The 18640-nt window shown below is 39.5% G+C and overlaps 1 protein-coding gene across 3 annotated transcripts; it reads left to right on the top strand.

The window, feature by feature from the left end:
* The first annotated feature begins 1806 nt into the window (after positions 1-1806).
* Positions 1807-17652, top strand: LOC146711071 (NACHT, LRR and PYD domains-containing protein 3-like). Of its 3 annotated transcripts, none has more exons than XM_085453772.1 (12): positions 1807-1933; positions 2063-2431; positions 2557-2594; positions 2713-2949; positions 3418-5278; positions 7152-7334; positions 9029-9196; positions 10677-10850; positions 14723-14896; positions 15867-16040; positions 16175-16224; positions 16751-17652. In XM_085453772.1, the coding sequence occupies exons 2-12, from the start codon at positions 2190-2192 to the stop codon at positions 17284-17286; spliced, it is 3837 nt and encodes a 1278-aa protein (XP_085309898.1). In that variant the 5' UTR covers positions 1807-1933; positions 2063-2189; the 3' UTR covers positions 17287-17652. The 3 variants fall into 3 exon arrangements, with proteins under 3 accessions (XP_085309898.1, XP_085309897.1, XP_085309899.1); XM_085453771.1 differs by having other exon boundaries at positions 2145-2431; XM_085453773.1 differs by lacking the exon at positions 1807-1933 and having other exon boundaries at positions 1950-2431.
* The last annotated feature ends 988 nt before the right edge of the window (positions 17653-18640 follow it).

Here is an 18640-nt window from a genome sequence, read left to right on the forward strand (position 1 = left end):
AAGAATGTCTCATCCTAGGAGGTCTGTAACAACTTGGTGTACATTCCAGGGTGTTCTGGCGTTCACCCCCAGATCCTAGGAGCATGGGAAAGGTCGTACCTTGTCTTATTGTTTTACGGTAGGATTAACGTCGCTATGTCCGTTTTAGTCTAAGTGCCTTTTTTACATATAGATGAACTGTTGGATTTTTCAGACCAGCAGGTTAAGGGAAGTTGTTTATGGGGTCACACTCTGACACACACACACATATACACTTCCGCATTCCAATGTAAGGAACAAACGCCCACTGATCTATAAATAAAGACCAGGGTAGTCTCTCAGGGCGAGTATCAGAGCCCTCAGTCTCAGTTCGAGTACTCTGTGCTGCCCTTGTATACAAGTAAAACTGTGTCTTTCTCCTCTCTGATTCTCAGCTGAAGAAGTGTCTTAGAATACATCTCTTGACAATGACTAGTACTTTGGTTTCTTTCATGAATACTTTGGAATTGGATTACTCTAAAGCTGCACACATCACAAAGGTGTGTTCAAGAAGTGAGTTTCAGGAAAACTTTCAATAAATGCAAATATACACAGGTTTGTGTGAAGTGATTTCTGTGATGGCAGACTAAGCGTGAAAGGATTCAATGTTTCTTTCCCGATTAAAAACAAAGCTCGAAAAAACAAACAAACCAAAAAACGTAAGGCTCTTTTTCTTTTTGCCCAACCAAAAACTTACAGTATCAACAAAATGAGACCTCTGCATGAGTGTGAAGCTTGGACAATTGAATTTTTCCTCTAGTTCTGCTACAGCAAAAGCAAACTCAAGGGATGTTGGTTACCAAGGTTTTCAAATATTTGTGTAGTCTCTCTCTCTTCGGTGTTGCATTTGCAGACTGTCGCCGAATACCCACACTTGAGGGACAAAAGCACTGGGACACCTTCAGGAGCTGCTCGGCCATGGATGCTCCAGGTGGATGGTTTTTGTGCTGATTTTAATGCCAGAGGAGCTTTGGCGCTTTGCAGTTACCAAGTCAGCAGATCGTCTGTGTCTTTTACACATTACGTGTGTCAAACATTGAAACATTATTCATTTTCCCCAGGTTTCAGGATTAAAGAGTTACACTCCATTTAAAAGTAGTAACACCACAGCACATGTTATGCAATTATTTACCCGCCCACTACAAACTGCTTCTCTTTAACAAAAAGCTAAGTCATAATAAACGTTTATTGCAGTCTATAAAGTAGTCTGTCTTGGATAACATTTGGTTTTATTGCTAAACTGACTAAGATTCTTCTTGAACAGCTGAAAATGAGAGACTACACTTATACGAAGTAAGTATTTGGCACTTTGCATTAGGAAGTTGCAAAAACTTTGTGAATGAGTGTTTTTTTTTGTATATGTACAGAGGATTTGCAAGAGGTACAGCTACACTGATATTGTGCAAACCTTAGATAAGCAGCTGTGAAAATGGTTTAAATGCTTTTACTTAGCTGCACATTTCCTCTCTGTGTACAAAAGTTAAAGAGTTTTGATAAAATTTATCTAAAAAAAGAGCAGGCGCTAGTCTGTCCTGAATACTTTCACTTTACCGTAACAAGTTACTAATTAACAGTCTAACCTCCTAAAAAGAACAGCCTTGGTGTTATTCTTGTCATGTCTGTACAAAGTTAAGCATTTTGAAATGTATCAGTTGATTAATAAAAAATCATTTTCAGAGCATCTGTAGTGTAATGGTGTAATAGCATAAAGCACTAACCATCAAAAAGCGTTTTCAGTACTTTTTTGTTGTTGTTGCAGTATTCACAAACAGTGAGAGAGAGAGAGAGAGAGAGAGAGAGAGAATTCAATTTCCGCCCATCCTGCCAACGGTTCACTTCCTGTCTTGCTATCGTTTGGATCCAGCAACATACATCTTTGCTTTACTGCAGCAGCTACTGGAAATCAGACACAAAGGTAAGAAAAAATAAACATATTTTGAACAGCGAGTAGTTTGGTCAGATATTTTACATAGTGACGATTAAGAATATAGCAAAATAAATGTTTCTAGTTAAACTGAAATATCTATGATAAATTCTGCATTAGGTGAAAAGGGAAAAGAAAGTCTGGCTGTTCTCAAGACAGTAGCAATACAACAGAACTTCTATGTAATAATACTCATATTTAGATGCAAATGACAGAGTCACTGAGCTGACTGTGAAGAAATAACATCATGGGGAGCCTATGGTCTGCACATTGCTGTGCAAAAACGAAAGAAAACACTTGTGAGCAAGACAACATTTCCACTGCTGAGAAGAGTGAAGAAAGTTCACTCCTTCCTGTTGGACAGCAGAGGGGGGGAAACACAGTGAAGGAAAGAAGGGAGGAGCCTGCATGCACACATGCTCAAGAAACTTCTGGGGAAAATGACTGCAGTGAGAACAGCAATGATACTGCTGAACTCAGTGCCCTCAGGTGAGACCTTTATTATCTTCTTATAAGTAAATATACAATCAGTATTTCTAAGGTAAAAGATGAAATAAATTATTAGCGTAGATTTATAAACCATGTATCGCTAAAGCAGTTTTGCCTTTTTCTAGTCCTTGTCTGTCTGCTTCAGCAGTAACAGAAATGAAAGGTAAGTTAATAATTATAATTTTATGATTAACTCTGATCATAAAATGCACATGCTTTCATTCTTTGTCTTCTAAAGTTCTAAACAACATGTCTTACTTTTTTTTTTAACCTTTTCATAGATGCAGCCTTGGTGGACAAGAACCGCACTAAGCTCATTCAAAGCGTCACTTTGGTGATGGCTATAGCTGATGAATTGAGACAGCGGGGTATGATCCATCCGGAGATATACAACAAAATCAAAGCTGCTGGGACTAGCCAGGATCAGATGAGGGAGCTCTACAATTCACTGACTACTAGAGAAGTCAAATTTGCCTTCTACAAAATCCTCAAAGAAATTGAGCCACAGGCATGTGAAAGTATGTTTCAGTTGTTTGGTAACTATGTATACAGTGCATAGGGAAAGCATTTACAGCATTTGACATTTTGTCATGTTACAGTCTTAATCCAAAATGGATTAAAGTCATTTTTCACCTTAAAAAACAATATTTTTTTTTTCCAAATTTCTAATACATTCATGTGAATGTGAACCAAACAGTTTTCACTTTATGTATCCTTCTCTGTGTAGAATTTTTTTAAAGTAAAAAAAATTATCTATTTTGGAATAGGACGAAATGTGGAACACGTGAACTGCTGTGAATACTTTTCGGGTGCACTGTACAATTATTAAATACAATTAATATAATGTTACAAATTTGCGTAAACTGCAAATAAACACAAAATGCAATGGTTTTTAAATCGCATATCCACATTTTATTTAGACAATAGAAGACAATAGAAAACACATGCTTTATTTTGAAATTGGTGGTTTTCCTCTTTACCTACAGCAGAAGATGTCATCAAGGAGGTCATCAAAAAGAACAAAGAATATCTGAGGCAGAAGTGTCAATGGGAGTTGGAAGGCACTGGGAAGTCTCGTAAGGATGAAAAATCATTGGATAAAATTTACACAGAGCTTCACATTATACAAGGAGAGAGTGAACATGTCAATAAACAACATGAGATCTGGGAGATTGAAGATAAAGCGAGAAATCAAACTGTTGAGTGTACTAGAATCAACTCTAATGACATCTTTAAACATGAGAAAGATGACAAAGAAGTGAAAGCCATTAGGACTGTGATGACAAAGGGGGTCGCTGGCATTGGAAAAACTGTCTCTGTGAAGAAGTTCATCCTTGACTGGGCAGATGGAAAAGCCAATCAGGACTTGGACTTCATCCTTATGTTTCCATTTAGGGAGCTAAATTTGGTCCAAGATGATCAGATTAGCTTTGAGAACCTTGTGAAAACATTCCATCCAGAACTTAAAACCATAGCAGTTGCGAAAGCTTTGGCTGATCGTGAAGTTTTGTTCATCTTTGATGGTCTCGATGAAAGTCAACTTCAGCTGAAATTCAAAACGACCACAATACTGGATGATGCTACGAAGGTGTCCTCAGTGGACACTCTGGTGACCAACCTTATCAGGAAACATCTTCTTCCCTCTGCACTTGTTTGGATTACCTCAAGACCAGGAGCAGTTCGACGCATCCCTATTAATTATGTCGACCAGTGGACCGAGGTCAGAGGATTTGATGATCCACAAAAAATAGAGTACTTCAGAAAGAGAGTTGAGGACAAAGCAGTCGCTGAAAAAATAATTGAACACATGACAATGTCACGGAGCCTGTACATTATGTGTCACATACCTATCTTCTGTTGGATTGCTGTAGATGTTTTTGAGTACTTGATGCGTAAAATGGGAAACACCAAAGATGAAAACCAAAAAATACCCACAACTCTTACTGGGATGTACACACACTTCCTTCTTATTCAGATGATGATAGCTAATGAAAAATATGGCGACCAGGAAGAGCCTGATACAGCAGAGCTTTTTAAGTCAAATGAAGAGTTCATTTTGAAATTAGGCAGGTTGGCTTTTGAACAACTGGAAAAAGGCCGGATCATATTCACTGCTGGAGATCTGAAGAAGTATGACATAGATATAACGAAAGCTGGAGTTTACTGCGGGTTGTGTACAGCAATATTCAAAGAAGAGAGTGTGTTCCTAACAAAGAAACTTTACTGCTTTGTGCATCTCACAGTTCAAGAGTATTTTGCTGCTCTCTTTGTATATCACAGTTTTGTAAATAAAAAAATTGATTCTGAAAGTCTCAAGGATTTCATGCTAAAAGGGTCTGATGAAGAGCTCAAGTCTATCTTGGAAACAGTTCCAGTGGATCTACCTTTGAATGAACTGATTGAAATTACAATAGCTAATTCGGCTCTTAGAACGACTGGAGAACTGGACATGTTCCTCAGGTTCCTTATTGGCTTGTCTCTACAATCAACACAAGACCTGCTTCAAGGTCTGATTCAACAGACTGAAGAACACTCAACGAATATTGAGCAAATTCGGTCAAGTCTATTAGATATAGATTTATTGGATTGCTCAGCTGAAAGATGTCTAAACCTTGTCCACTGCCTGACTGAGTTGAAAGACAATTCCCTACATGATTCAGTACGAAAGTATCTGAAACCAAATTGTTTTCCTGAATCACCGCTCTCTCCTGTTGAGTGTTCAGCTCTGGCTGACTTGATTCTGATGTCAAACACACCTCTGGATGAATTCAATCTCAAGAAATACAGACCATCAGGAAAAGGTATCTTTAGACTTCTTCCAGCTGTGAGGAACTGCAGGAAAGCAAGGTAAGTTGGTTCTTTATACAAGAATGTTATTAAGTTCAGCAACTTGAGAGCACTGCAATATTTGGGCAGTGCTTTGTTCCTCCTCTTGTGCTCCTATGAACAGTCAACTTGATAAGCAAGCTTATCAGTAAGCTTTAATGTAAGGGACTAAGTAACGTCCTAACAACTATAATACAATAAAGCAGTAAATTTAAAATAAATATAATAAAATAAATGAAAGGAGACTGAAGAAGAATTATAATGTTTCGATGTAAGGGTAAATTCTTCTCCTGAAATTGCTGCTGTATGGTTCTGAGGACTGAGACTCCGGTGGAGCGCAGGATTTATTCAGAAGAGATATGTTTTGTTAAAATCCATTTTATTACACGAACCTGAAGTCTGTGAGTAACAACAGACTTTTACAAGAACACATGTGTTACAACAACAGATATGTGTTAATGAAGATGCTGCTACAGTTCCATATGTGTAAATGTGCCTGTGTACAACCATAAGTACTTGAAGTCAATATTGCACACTATAACATTAAACACATTAGTCTAGCACACTAACACAGCCCCATCAAGAGCTGCTTTTTGACAGACCTGTGGTATCATTAACAACATCAATGTGTTATAAAGAAACATGGAAACCACTGTGTGTACGCACTGCTGAGAAAAGACACGCAGAAATGGGTACCTTGTACATGTCTTGTGACATGAATCTCTCCTTCCTTTCCTCTTATCCTCCATATTGAGTTTGGCTTTGTTTCAATAAAACACCAGTACTATTGTACTGTAGGAATATGTGGGCACGGGCTCTAAGCACTCAGATAAAGAGTTACAGAACACATCCTGAGTTTTAGCACTGTGCTCACAGCTTTGAGCCATCCAGTTACGCAATTGTACTGATAACATTTCACCCTCTCATTCCAAAAAACACAAGACACACATTTCATTTTAAATTCAGCACAATTTACAGGAAATTGCTCACCTCAAATCTCAGTAATTCACCTTCGTAGGAGTTAAAATCTTCACTTCGGCAGATAATAGTGAAGCAGAAGAGTTGCACTCATTGGTGCACGCTAACTTTCTTGATGCATCTTCTTACATTTACAAACTTTAGCTTGTCTGTCTAAAAATGACTGCAGTTGGTCAAAGTCAGACTGTGATTGTTTGGAAACACATTGCTAGGAGGTTGAATTTACTGGATAACAAGTTGGTTGCTCCAGCTACTTGTAATAGTTTGCAAACCCCAAAGAATTCAGTGCAGTCGCTCAGTAACAATTGAGTTTTTCCATCGCAAGATTACCATCCCATTTTACTATAGAGTGTTTGAGGCTTCACAGCAGCAATGTTTTGCAACACTAGCTAGCAAAGGAATGAAGCTTGCTAATGTAAACAAATGACTGACTCCCACCACAGTACAGACTCCAGTATAAGCTCCACAAGTACAGAAGCCCTATCAGTGTGAGCCACTGGCTCCAGCTGACGTAATACCTGATGCTAGAGCTCTGGGAGCTGAAGAAAAACTAGTACAAGGCATGAGCAGACCAAGTTAAAGTACTGACCTACCAATCAGAGCTATATGAGGACATGAAAGAAATAAATACAGCCTGTAGGACTAAACCTAATGTACCTCTCAAGTGTGTCATATCTGCCAGACCAGACCTTTGAATCCATGCACTCTGCCTGTTAACTGATTAATCTCACACTGTGACATTAAACACCTAAGAAAAGAAAAAAAGAATGAAAAAGCCCAACCTATTCAGGTCATGCTGTGAAGTGTTATGGGTGCTATTACTCCTATTGCAGTGATTTCAGTCAAGTAAATCATTTGCATGCTTCTAAAACATTATCAGATACTGAAGAACCATCTTTTTTTCCCATCTCTTCAGAATTTCAGGCTTGGATCTTTCTGTTTGGGAATATAAAACTATCGTTTCAGCTCTTCGTATGCCACGTTCTGTGCTGACTGAACTGCACCTGGTCAATAATACATTTTACAGCAGAAATGACGAAGGTGCAGAGATATTGATTGATGGACTGGGGAATTGCCAGTGTAAACTGAAAACTCTTAGGTTAGTAAGAGTATTATTTTTCGTTATGTTTTGTTATCATTTATTTGAATGAAACTGATTTCATAATAATTTTGTGATTTTTTTTTTTGCAGGCATTGCATATAGGGATGGGAATAGATAAGAATTAAGAAGTTCCAATTTCATTATCGACATCACTTACCGATTCAATTTTTTATCGATTCTCTTATCTATTCTGTGCAAGTGGAACTGATAAGCAGTAGTGATGTGTCTGTCGCGAAAGAAATGGCTCTTTGAAGTGAACGTCGCGAGCCGTGGTTTTTGTTTTCTCTCTCTCACCCTCTCTCTCGCACTTTTTTTTGCTTCACTCCGCACGCCAGCCTTGTGCTTGCACTGAGCAGAGGGGGGAGGGGCGGTAGTTACACTCACAGTAGCACATGAACAGTAGTGATGGGATTTCCGTCTCTTTTTAGAGAACCGGCTCTTTCGGCTTGGCTCACTAAAAAGAGCCGGCTCTTTCGGCTCTGAACTGGCTCTTCAGGTTGTTTTGTTACTTTAATTAATTTATTATTAATATTTATTAATTTATTATTAATTATTAATTAATATTTATATATAAATATATGCGCTGGCCCCTAGAGACAAAACATGTACAAACTCCAAAAAGCACGTACAAATTCCAAAACACATTTCTAGCGTTAACTGAGCTAACTAGATCACTTGAATTACACAATTGAAAGCATATGTGTATGGTTTGTGTATTAATACACAAGCACGCATATATATTCAAATAATTTAAAAAAATGTTCATTTACCTGTTACTACCACACACCAAATCCAGTCGTTGGTACTTCCTGGCTTGTGTAGCCACTAGGTAACAAAACCTCAACACTGCGCCTAGCATCCTGGAGCACTTCTGGGGTTTTGTACGTGCTTCGGAGTTTGTACGTTTTTTGGAGTTTTTACGTGTTTTGGAGTTTTTATGTGTTTTGTAGTTTTTATGTGTTTTGGAGTTTGTATGTGCTTCGGAGTTTGCACGTGTTTTGGAGTTCGTGTGTGCTTTGTCTCTAGGGGCCACGGTAAATATACTTTTATTTATTCACTCCACATAAAATGTAATAAATAAATCATATAATACAAAAACCAACTATTCACATTTCAACTTTTAACTATTTAAATTTTCAGCTTTTTCCTTTTTAAATAAATTTAAAGTGAAGCAACAAAAAGGACCACAGCACAATTAAATATAAATTAAAATATGAAAACAAAAAGAAGATGCACATCTCTGTCATTTCGGCCTGCATGAATAAACTTTCTGAATCCTTTATCATCTGCAACTGAAAATAGTTGTGGATGATCACTATACCTTTCTAATGTGATGTTGTTGTCCCTGGCTCTCTTTCTCTCCCTCCTGCTCTGTTCCTGTGCTACTGCGAGTGTAACTACCGCCCCTCCCCCCTCTTCCCAGCGCAAAGCACAAGGCTCGTGTGTGGAGCCTTGTGCTTAATGTACAAATGTACAAAAGTAATAATGTAAAGAAGAGTGGGCCAAAATTCCTCCACAATGATTTGATGAACTCATTACTTAACATTACAAAAAAATTACTTTGAATTATTGCTGTTTAATGTAGTTCTAAAAGCTATTGAGTATTTTGTTTTTATAGAACTGTGTGAAAACTTTTTTCCCATGACTGTGTTCATCAGTCACTTTTCACCTATTATCCTTTATATTTGCAGTCTTTCTGGTCACGGGCTTTCAGAAACACAGAGTGAAAATCTAGCTTCAGCCATCAAATCAATCATCTCAAATTTAAAAGAACTGGAGTTGAGTGACAACATACTGAGAGACTCATTACTCTCTGTGCTCTCCACCGGACTGGGCTGCACTAACCTGGAGAACCTCAGGTCAGTGTTAGATGTTATTCAGATGTTATTCCTTATCTGGGACTTAGCATTATAGCCTGAGATGACACGGCTTTGATCAGAAGTTATTTATACCATTACTGGCTTTCAGTCCTGCTTGGATGTCTAGGCAATAACCTTTCATGACTGTGTGTGGGTAAGCCCACTAACAACAAAAAAATGCCCTTTCCATGTTTGGTCAATACAAAGAATGCATATGATTTTGCACTGGCAAAACTGATGCAGGACTCACTGAATAACCATTGTTTTACACTATATTCTTTTGTGCGGTGGTTTTTGCATCAAAGATTTCATGAATGAGTAATGAGCCTATCCTATTACAGCCAAATGACAACCTGAAATGATTTAAAGAGTGGAAAACAAGAAACCCTTGACCTTTGTTTGGCTTCATATCTAATCAGCCAATCACCCGGCAACTTAGTGCATTTAGACATGTAGATATGGTGGAACTAATCTACACAAAGCTGATTTTAGTGACTTTGAAGAACCACAGGTGACTCTACTACTACTACTATTTTGGCCATGAATTTTCTGTGGGTTTTACCGCTGGAATAGACATCCAGGGGAAAAAATTGGTGGTCCTCCAGACGTGCCAACTAGAATTGCTTACTGAGCACATCGGGTTTGTAGCTGAAAAGTCAATGTTTCATCCATAGGATTAATGTTAGCTAGCTCTACTTGCTCCATATTGTCTAGGTCCAAAAACAACATGAATGATAAGGAGAGCAAAGGGGATGCTCCCACTTTGCGAGGAAACAATTTGCCAGATACACTTTGGGAGAGGTTGAGCCTTTCATGCATGCCCAGATTTCATTGTTCTTCTTTGTAGTGTTTACATCAGCTTAGTCCTGTAAGAACACACTCATGTATTGTACTGAGTGAGCTGACCAAAAAGAAACCACAACTTATTTTAACTTGTGTAACTGTATTCATCATCCTGTGACATCCTGCTACAACACTTTAACACAGAGTGGACTTAAAAAGAAATACTACGGTTGTTACTTGTTGGCTTTGCGGCTAATGGCAAGTACATAGGAGCAGCCAGACTTCTGTGTCAAAAAGTCTGCCATGACTGTAATTAACTGAATGAATCACTTGTTAGAGCATACAGTCTATGATGTAAAACAACACAGGACTTGTAGAGATGTGGGTCAATCAACAGTTACACAGCACAGATGACCTTATTATGTTACTGGCAGGGACAATGAATTATAACAGGCATTTTGGGCTGTACATGGGCTTTTTTTAAACCATATTAACAGTTGAGTCAAATTCTTCTCTACAGTGTAAAATTGTCTTGAATAGACTACCCATTTCTTCCAAGACTTTTTTCTGCTTCAACTAACAGCCTTCATTGGTCTCATTGCATAAGAGTAACAGCCAATTTTTGTAAAAGTGGGTGATTTACTGTATCTATGGATATCTATCTAATCTAATGCTGTTTTATCCTCTGTATCAAAAGGTTGAACCGAAATTGTAGGATTGCAGAAATCTGTGAGAAGTTAGTAACGGCATTCACATCCAGCACCAGTTACCTGAAAGAACTGGAACTAAGCTACACTGATTTAAAAGACTCAGAAATGGAGAGCCTCTCTGATGGGCTGAAGAACACAAACTGTAGATTGGAGGCATTAAGGTACAACACTGCATTAAAACAACAACAACAACTTTTAAGTACAAACTAAAAAATTTCTGTTACATTTTAGAGCTTTACAGAGAAGAGAAACCTCCCACCTCAAGTTTATTTTAGCAGTCAGCAGGGAGAGAGTGCTATTTGATTTCTTTTAAGAGATAAGATAAGATAAAACTTTATTAATCCCTCGGGTGGGTTCCTCTGGGAAATTCGGTTTCCAAAAAGCACAGCACTGACAGAAGTTACAGAGTTACAGAATATTATATATATACACACACACACACACACACATATATAAATACAGAGACATATATAAATAAAATATACGAAGGGGATAAATAGAATAAATAGGAATAAAAATAAAAATACAAGTGAATTGCACATTTAAAGTATCGAGGTCTATTGCACCATTGATTATTAACAAAAGTATTGCACAAAAGGTATTGCACAGTGAAGTGAAGAGGCACTACAGCTTAGTTGGTCCCCCCTCCTTTGTCCTCCTGTCTCCCCTCCCTCTCCCCTCCAGAGAGGAGTTAAACAGTTTGATGGCGTGTGGGATATAGGAGTTTTTAAGTCTGTTAGTTCTTGTCTTGGGGAGAAGCAACCTGTCACTGAACAGACTCTTCTGGTTGTTAATGGCCGTGTGCAGAGGATGCCCAGCATTGTCCATAATGTCCAGCAGTTTCTTTAGTGTCCTTTTCTCTGCCACTGTCACCAGAATGTCCAGCTTCATGCCGACCACAGAGCTAGCCCTCCTGATCAGTTTCTCCAGCCTGGATGAGTCCTTCTTTGCTGTGCTGCTCCCCCAGCACACCACAGCATAGAAAAGTACTCCAGCAACCACCGACTGGTAAAACATCCTCAGGAGCTTCCTGCAGATGTTAAAAGACCTCAGCCTCCTGAGGAAGTACAGTCGGCTTTGGGCTTTTTTATACAGGTGCTCTGTGTTGCATGACCAGTCAAGTTTATTGTCCACCCACAGCCCAAGGTACTTGTACTTGTTGACCACCTCCACCTCCTCCCCCTCTATCTGAACCGGCAGTGGACCTTCTCTGGACCTCCCGAAGTCCACAACCAGTTCCTTAGTCTTTGAGGTGTTGAGTTGCAGGTGGTTTGTGTGACTCCATGCGACAAAGTTCCTCACCAGACTTCTGTACTCCTCTTCCTGATCATCCCAGATACACCCCATGATGGCTGTGTCATCTGCAAACTTCTGAATGTGGCATAATTCAGAGTTGTAGCAGAAGTCAGAGGTGTACAGGGTGAAGAGAAGAGGGGACAGCACAGTTCCCTGTGGTGCTCCTGTGCTGCTGACCACAGTGTCAGACGTGATGTCCTTCAGCCTGATGTACTGCGGTCTGTCTGTGAGGTAGTCGGAGATCCAAGCCACCAGGCAGGGGTCCACCTCCATCCTGTTCAGTTTTTCCTGAAGCATACAGGGCTGGATGGTATTAAAGGCACTGGAAAAGTCAAGAAACAGGATCCTGACCGTGCCTTTTCCCCCATCCAGGTGTGAGTGGGCTCTATGCAGGAGGTACAGGATGGTATCCTCCACGCCGACATCCGCCTTGTATGCAAACTGTAGTGGGTCCTGGGCATGTTGTACCTGTGGTCGGAGGAGGTTGAGGAAGAGCCGCTCTAGAGTCTTCATAAGATGTGACGTCAGTGCCACCGGTCGGAAGTCATTCAGCTCATTGGGCCGGTTCCTTTTGGGGACTGGGATGATGCAGGATGTCTTCCAGAGGGCGGGCACTCTCCCCAGTCGCAGGCTGAGGTTGAAGACTCGTTGTAGCGGCTCCCCAAGTTCAGCAGCACATGCCTTTAGCATCCTAGGACACACCTTGTCTGGGCCTGCTGCCTTTCTGGGGCGAAGCTTCCTTAGTTGTCTCCTGACCTGATCCACTGTGACACTGGGAGATGTTTGGGAGGAGGGGGGGGGGGGGGGGGAGATGTCTTGCTGCTGAGAGAGGGATTGGAGGAGGGGGGTGTCATAGTGTCAGGAAGGGGGGGAAGCGAGGGAGGTAGGAGAGTGGGGAGAGGACTCTGTAGTAAAGGTGAGGGTGAGGGTGGGGGGGTTGTGGGCTGGTCAAACCTGTTGAAGAAGTTGTTGAGTTCGTTTGCCTTCTCCACAGTCCCCCCCACTGTGCTTTTCTTGGTGTTGTGGCCTGTGATGGTTTTCACACTATTCCAGACCTCCCTCATATTGTTCCTCTCCAACTTCTGCTCCACCTTCCTCCTGTAGGTGTCCTTTGCTTCCCTCAGGCAGCGTTTCACCTCCTGCTGTGCTGCTTTCATCTCCTCCTTCACTTTGCTCCTGAAAGCCGCCTTCTTCATGTTGAGGACAGCTTTGACTTCCTGTGTTACCCACGGTTTGTTATTAGGATAACACTGTACCGTCTTAGCGGGGGCGACTGTGTCCACACAAAAGTTGAGGTAGTCTGTAAGACAGTGTGTCGCCCCCTCTATTTCCTCACCATGTGGGCTCAGAAGCACATCCCAGTCTGCGGTGTCATAGCAGTCTCTCAGAGCATCCTCCTTTTCTGGGGTCCATCTCCGGATGGAGCGCGTTGTGACAAGCTGCCTTTGGACGAGGGGTGTGTATTGTGGCTGTAGGTAAACCAGGTTGTGGTCTGACTTCCCTAGTGGGGGGAGGGGGGTGGCTCTGTATGCATCTCTCACATTGGCATACAGTAGGTCAATTGTCCTGTTGCTCCTTGTGGGACAATTCACAAACTGGTGAAAAGCAGCCAGAGTAGAATCCAGTGTGGCATGATTAAAGTCTCCAGATATAATAATGAAAGCCTCGGGGTTTTGTGTCTGAAGTCTTGCTGTGACTGTGTGTATTTTCTCACAGGCAGCTGTTGAGTCAGCCCTCGGAGTAAACACACACACAGATCACATGACTGAACTCCCGATGTAGATAATATGGCCGCAAGCTAACAGCTAGCAGCTCCAGGTCTGGATGGCATACCGAAACTTTAACAGAGACGTGTCCAGGGTTACAGTATCTGTTGTTAACGTAGACAATGAGTCCCCCACCTCTGCTTTTTCCGCTGGCCTGCGTGTCCCGATAAGATCTCATGGATGTGAAACCGCATAGGTCTACGTTAGCCTGTGGCGTTAGCTCGGTTAGCCACGTCTCCGTGAAGATAAACAAGCTGCAGTTCAGAGCGCACAGTTCATCAATCTTATTCTGTAATGAGTTCACGTTGCCCATTATCACTGTCGGGATTGATGGTTTGAATCGCCTCCGGTGATCCGCTCTCCTCGCTCCAGCTTTGCAGCCTCTGTAGCTCCTCTTTATCTCAGCCGGGATGTTGTGTCGCATGCCGGTCTGTCCCTTTGTTCTTAGTGCCAGCAGCTCCGCTCTCGAATAGATGAAGGAGCTGGTTCCAGAAGTTTAAAAAAGTGCATTATCCATCTTGTATCGCTATATCTAAGAGGTATAAGTAGAGTAACTAGAGGAAGGTGAAATAAAGTTTGAAAACCTAGTCTAAAAAAAAGTTAAAGTTAAGAAAAAGGTGCGGTGTTGTAGAGCTACTTGGAAAGGCTGCCGTCACTCCAGTGCCATCTTGATGTAAGCACACATTTGACAGCTATTGTGGTATTCTAACTGGCCATCTTCAAACATGGTTTCAAACAAAGACCTTGCACTTGGTTAATTCTATTATACTATTTTATTTCATCTTGCACAAAACTTTTATTATTTTTGCTAGATGAAAAGAAACGGATATTAATTTTTGTTTTGGGCTTTTGCATTTTATATGGTATATTGCTTATATATGTTATAAAATAATTAGTTTTTAATATTTTTCAAATGTGCAATTTCCTATATTATTAAGCTAAAAAAAAATTTCCTGCATTTTTTCATTCAGTCTCAGTCACAACAAACTCACCGAGAAAGGCTGTGAGACACTGGCTTCTTTGCTCAGCTTCAGAGCTTCCCACCTGAAACACCTGGACATGAGTTATAATGACCTGCTGGATTCAGGGGTGATAGCACTGTGTAATGCACTGACAAACCCACAGTGTGGATTAAAAACACTAAGGTCAGTTCACATGATGTTATCACAATAAATCTCCCATAAGGGAAGTAAATAATCGATCTCCTGCTCAATTTGTAAGTTTGCTCATTTACAAACAAATGAACAGTCTCCAGATTTTATGGTAGTCCCATTTTTACTGAAAGAGACAGAATATCAACCAAAAATCCAGAAGAAAAGATGTTTCATAAAAGTTATAAATTCATTTGCATGTCATGGAATAAAAGAACTTTTTGATCCACTACTGCCTAACCAGAATTCTGGCTCCCACAAATTAGCAGATTACAGTCAATCAATCAGCCAATTACAGATACTCCTGACCTCAACTTATTATCTGTATAAAGCGCACCTATCCACAGATTCAGTTTATTCCATTCCAAGCTTGGAGAAGAACCTCCGTCTCTCAGCTAGAACACTGAATATGGTTCGCGAATCAGTCGTCCAGCGGAACAATGACCCAAAACATACTGCCATGGAAACAAGAGTGGCTAAAGAAGAAAATAATAATCACGTTAATATCACAGAGTAGCTTTAATCCTACAGAAAATAAAACTAATTCCATTAAAATGAAACTACCATAAAATTGGAGACTGTTCATTTCTTTGTAAAAACTTCAAAACTTGACAAAACATCAATTCAGCAAGGTATCAAATAATTATTTTCTCCAGTGTACATGGAGCCTCCTGCAGTATAACAAAAGTCTTACTGAATTCAACGTTTTTCAGACAGTTTAAGAGATGGTCTGTTATCGTGCAGTTACAATGCCTTGCAATAATTTGTACATTTAATATGCTTGAGATATTTATATATAACCACCACCAAGTCCCTTTGTTACTTTCAATGGATGATTTTTTTTGTTTTAATCTCTGAAATAATCATATGATTACGTATGAATTTAGTTTGTGAGGTATAAATGCACACATTAAAACTGGTCTTGATAAGATCATCTACCACACCCACTGTTTGATTTCTGTAGGCTGTCATTTTGTAAAGTGACACAACGTGGAGGCTCCTCGTTGGTCTCAGCTCTTGACTCGAACTACTGCAGCCTCAAAGATCTGGACCTCAGCTTTAATAACCTCAATCAAGAAATAGTCAAGCTGCTAAATGAAAAAAAGAGAGATACATGCTGCAGTCTGGAAAATGTCAAGTATGGAAAAAAATCCTGTCTTAAAAAGAATGCTTAATGCTTAATTTATTATCAGTTTTTCAGTCATTTTAATATTGCAAGATCTATTATTGTTCTTCGTAAACAACAGTGCTTTTGTTTATTTTTCCCATTAGTGTGGACCACAATGAAGAATGTTGGGTCGATCTGAAGCTACTGAGACAGTGTAAGAAAAATATGTTCAAGAAACACTGCATGTGATGTGATTTGTGTGCAGGTTGTAATCTATATTTTGAAATATAAAAATTTGTTTTAAATCGGGGGGCGGGGGGTTTGAAAAAGAAGAAAAATCAGTTGGATTTATTAGTGTTTACTACTCAATGAGAATTATCAACAAGGTGTCCTGATAGAGAACATAAATAGCAGACAAAAACACTGAATTTGCTGGCTTTAAATTTTATTTTATACCTCAAAAGATAAATGATTAGTTGGTTTAAAGTCATAAACAAATTAGAAATGCTGATGCACAATACACTAAGATGGAGTCCACATTGACTGAGCAACGGAGCAACATTTAATCTTAAATCAAAGTGTGTTGTGTGTATTTTGTTTACAGACACAATGTACATGCAGTTATTTGGTGGCACCTGTAAATAATAACTAAACCACTTTTGGTTTAAGTTTCATAGCAACATTATCTGAGATCAAGAACGGCACAAACAGTTAACGTTTTTCTACTGTTTTGATTGCAGATGCCTGTGACCTAACACTTGATCCCAACACAGCAGGTGTGAATATTATTTTAACCAAGGAGAAAAAAATGGCAGAATGTGTTCAAGAGAAGCAACCATATCCTGATCATCCAGACAGATTTGATCTTGATCAGGTTCTCTGTGAAGAAGGTCTGACAAGTCGCCATTACTGGGAGGTTGAGTGTTTACGGGCTGATGTTGGAGTGGCATATAAAAGCATTGACCGGGTGGGAGACTTTTCCTCTGAATTTTCTTTTGGAAAAAATGAAAAGTCTTGGTGCTGGATGAATGGTGGTGTTTTTAGTCATAACAATAACTTAACACTTTTGAAAAGTACACCACTGAGGTGTACCATAGGAATGTATCTGGACTGGCCGGCAGGTATTTTGTCCTTCTTTAAAGTCTCTGCTGACACAGTTACTCATCTCTACACCATACACACAGCTTTCACTGAACCACTCCATCCTGGTTTCTCTCTGGATCAGTTGGGATCAATTTACCTTTGTAAACAAAGAAAAGAAGAAAATTTTAGATGAAAGGAAAGAAAGATTATACAGGAAAAAAAACTGGATTGGAAGGTTTATGATATCTCTTTATATTATGTCGTGCTCAGCTGCATATAATAAAGACATGGTTTCATGTCCTGCATGCCTTCAACAACACTAAAAATGTGGGCTCACTTTTTAGCAGACTTCAGAAATTTGCCAGACCAAATGTGTGGGACTCTAACGACCTATCAAAGGCAGTATATGTTTATCCCAACTGTGTTGACTGTACATTTTGTAAAATGTTAAACATGACTTTTTTTATACATTCATTTTTAATGTTTCAGTTGTGCTGTGTTGTAACATTTTTTGAAAGGTGCTGTATAAATAAATGTATTATCTTTCTTTAAAATTGTATATTTACTGATTTGTACTCATGTATCTTTTCCATTTTATATTTATACACCTCCTAACAACAACAACAATAATAATTTGTAGGGAACAAAATTTGCAAATTAAAAAGTCACATATTTATTGTAATTCTTAGCTTCTTCCTAGGATGACCCCAATAGTGGCTGCACACAGCTTGTACAGACTGCATTTGATTTTGCATGAATTTTATCAACCTGATAGGTCAGATAACAGAAAAATATTGTGGCAATTTTTGATTTGGATTACTAGTCTACCTTGTTATTTACTTTTAATGATAAGAGAAACCACGAGTGAAAGACACTGGGTGTTTATCTGTCTCTGTCTTTTTCCCCCTGACTGCAACAACAATATATTGCAACCAACATGAAATTTTTTACACAGTGAGCAAACCAGACATCTGTATGGACCAATGTGGAGATCGTGTTTGATTGTTTTCACGTAAAATACATCCAATGATCTCATATTCCAAAGCCCTTAATCTCTTCTCATTCAAAAGCCACACACCTGCAGAACATGACTAGTACAAAATTTTTCATATTCTGATATACTGTTTTCAAAAGAGATTCAGAAAAAATGGGATGGCATATTTGTAAACATATTGAAATTTGGTTTAAAAGTTGTTGCAGAAATGTAATATTAATCTCTCCAAACAGTGGTGAATGCAGTTTCAACAAAAATGAAGACTGTTAGGTTTACTTCAACCTACTGGCACATTAAGAGTGATGTGATGTTTAGTAACACTGGGGGACCAAAGGGGACGGTCTTATCTCCATTCCTGGTTATTTTGTACACATCCGATTTCCTGTACAACAGTGAGCATGCCCATGGGTGACAGCAAAAGAAGTAAATCCACATTAGAGCCGACAACTTTCCTTATTACGACCAAAATTCAACCACAATTATATGGTCGTCCACCACCATGAATTATAAAAACCAATCACCCTTTGTTATGTCTTTCAGGATTTGACCAGTC

Source organism: Copadichromis virginalis, linkage group LG4, assembly GCF_057382275.1.
Source record: "Copadichromis virginalis isolate Kocher_CV1m ecotype Utaka linkage group LG4, C_Virginalis_male_GT1.1, whole genome shotgun sequence".
In the NCBI taxonomy this organism is placed as follows: domain Eukaryota; kingdom Metazoa; phylum Chordata; class Actinopteri; order Cichliformes; family Cichlidae; genus Copadichromis; species Copadichromis virginalis.

Bases quoted from the DNA above. Each gene is read 5' to 3' on its own strand.
- LOC146711071 (XM_085453772.1), top strand. From the start codon at position 2,190: ATGGGGAGCCTATGGTCTGCACATTGCTGTGCAAAAACGAAAGAAAAC. The intron at 10,851-14,722 runs GTACAACACTGC...TTTTTCATTCAG, and splicing joins TGTAGATTGGAGGCATTAAG to TCTCAGTCACAACAAACTCA. The intron at 16,225-16,750 runs GTAAGAAAAATA...TTTTGATTGCAG, and splicing joins TCTGAAGCTACTGAGACAGT to ATGCCTGTGACCTAACACTT.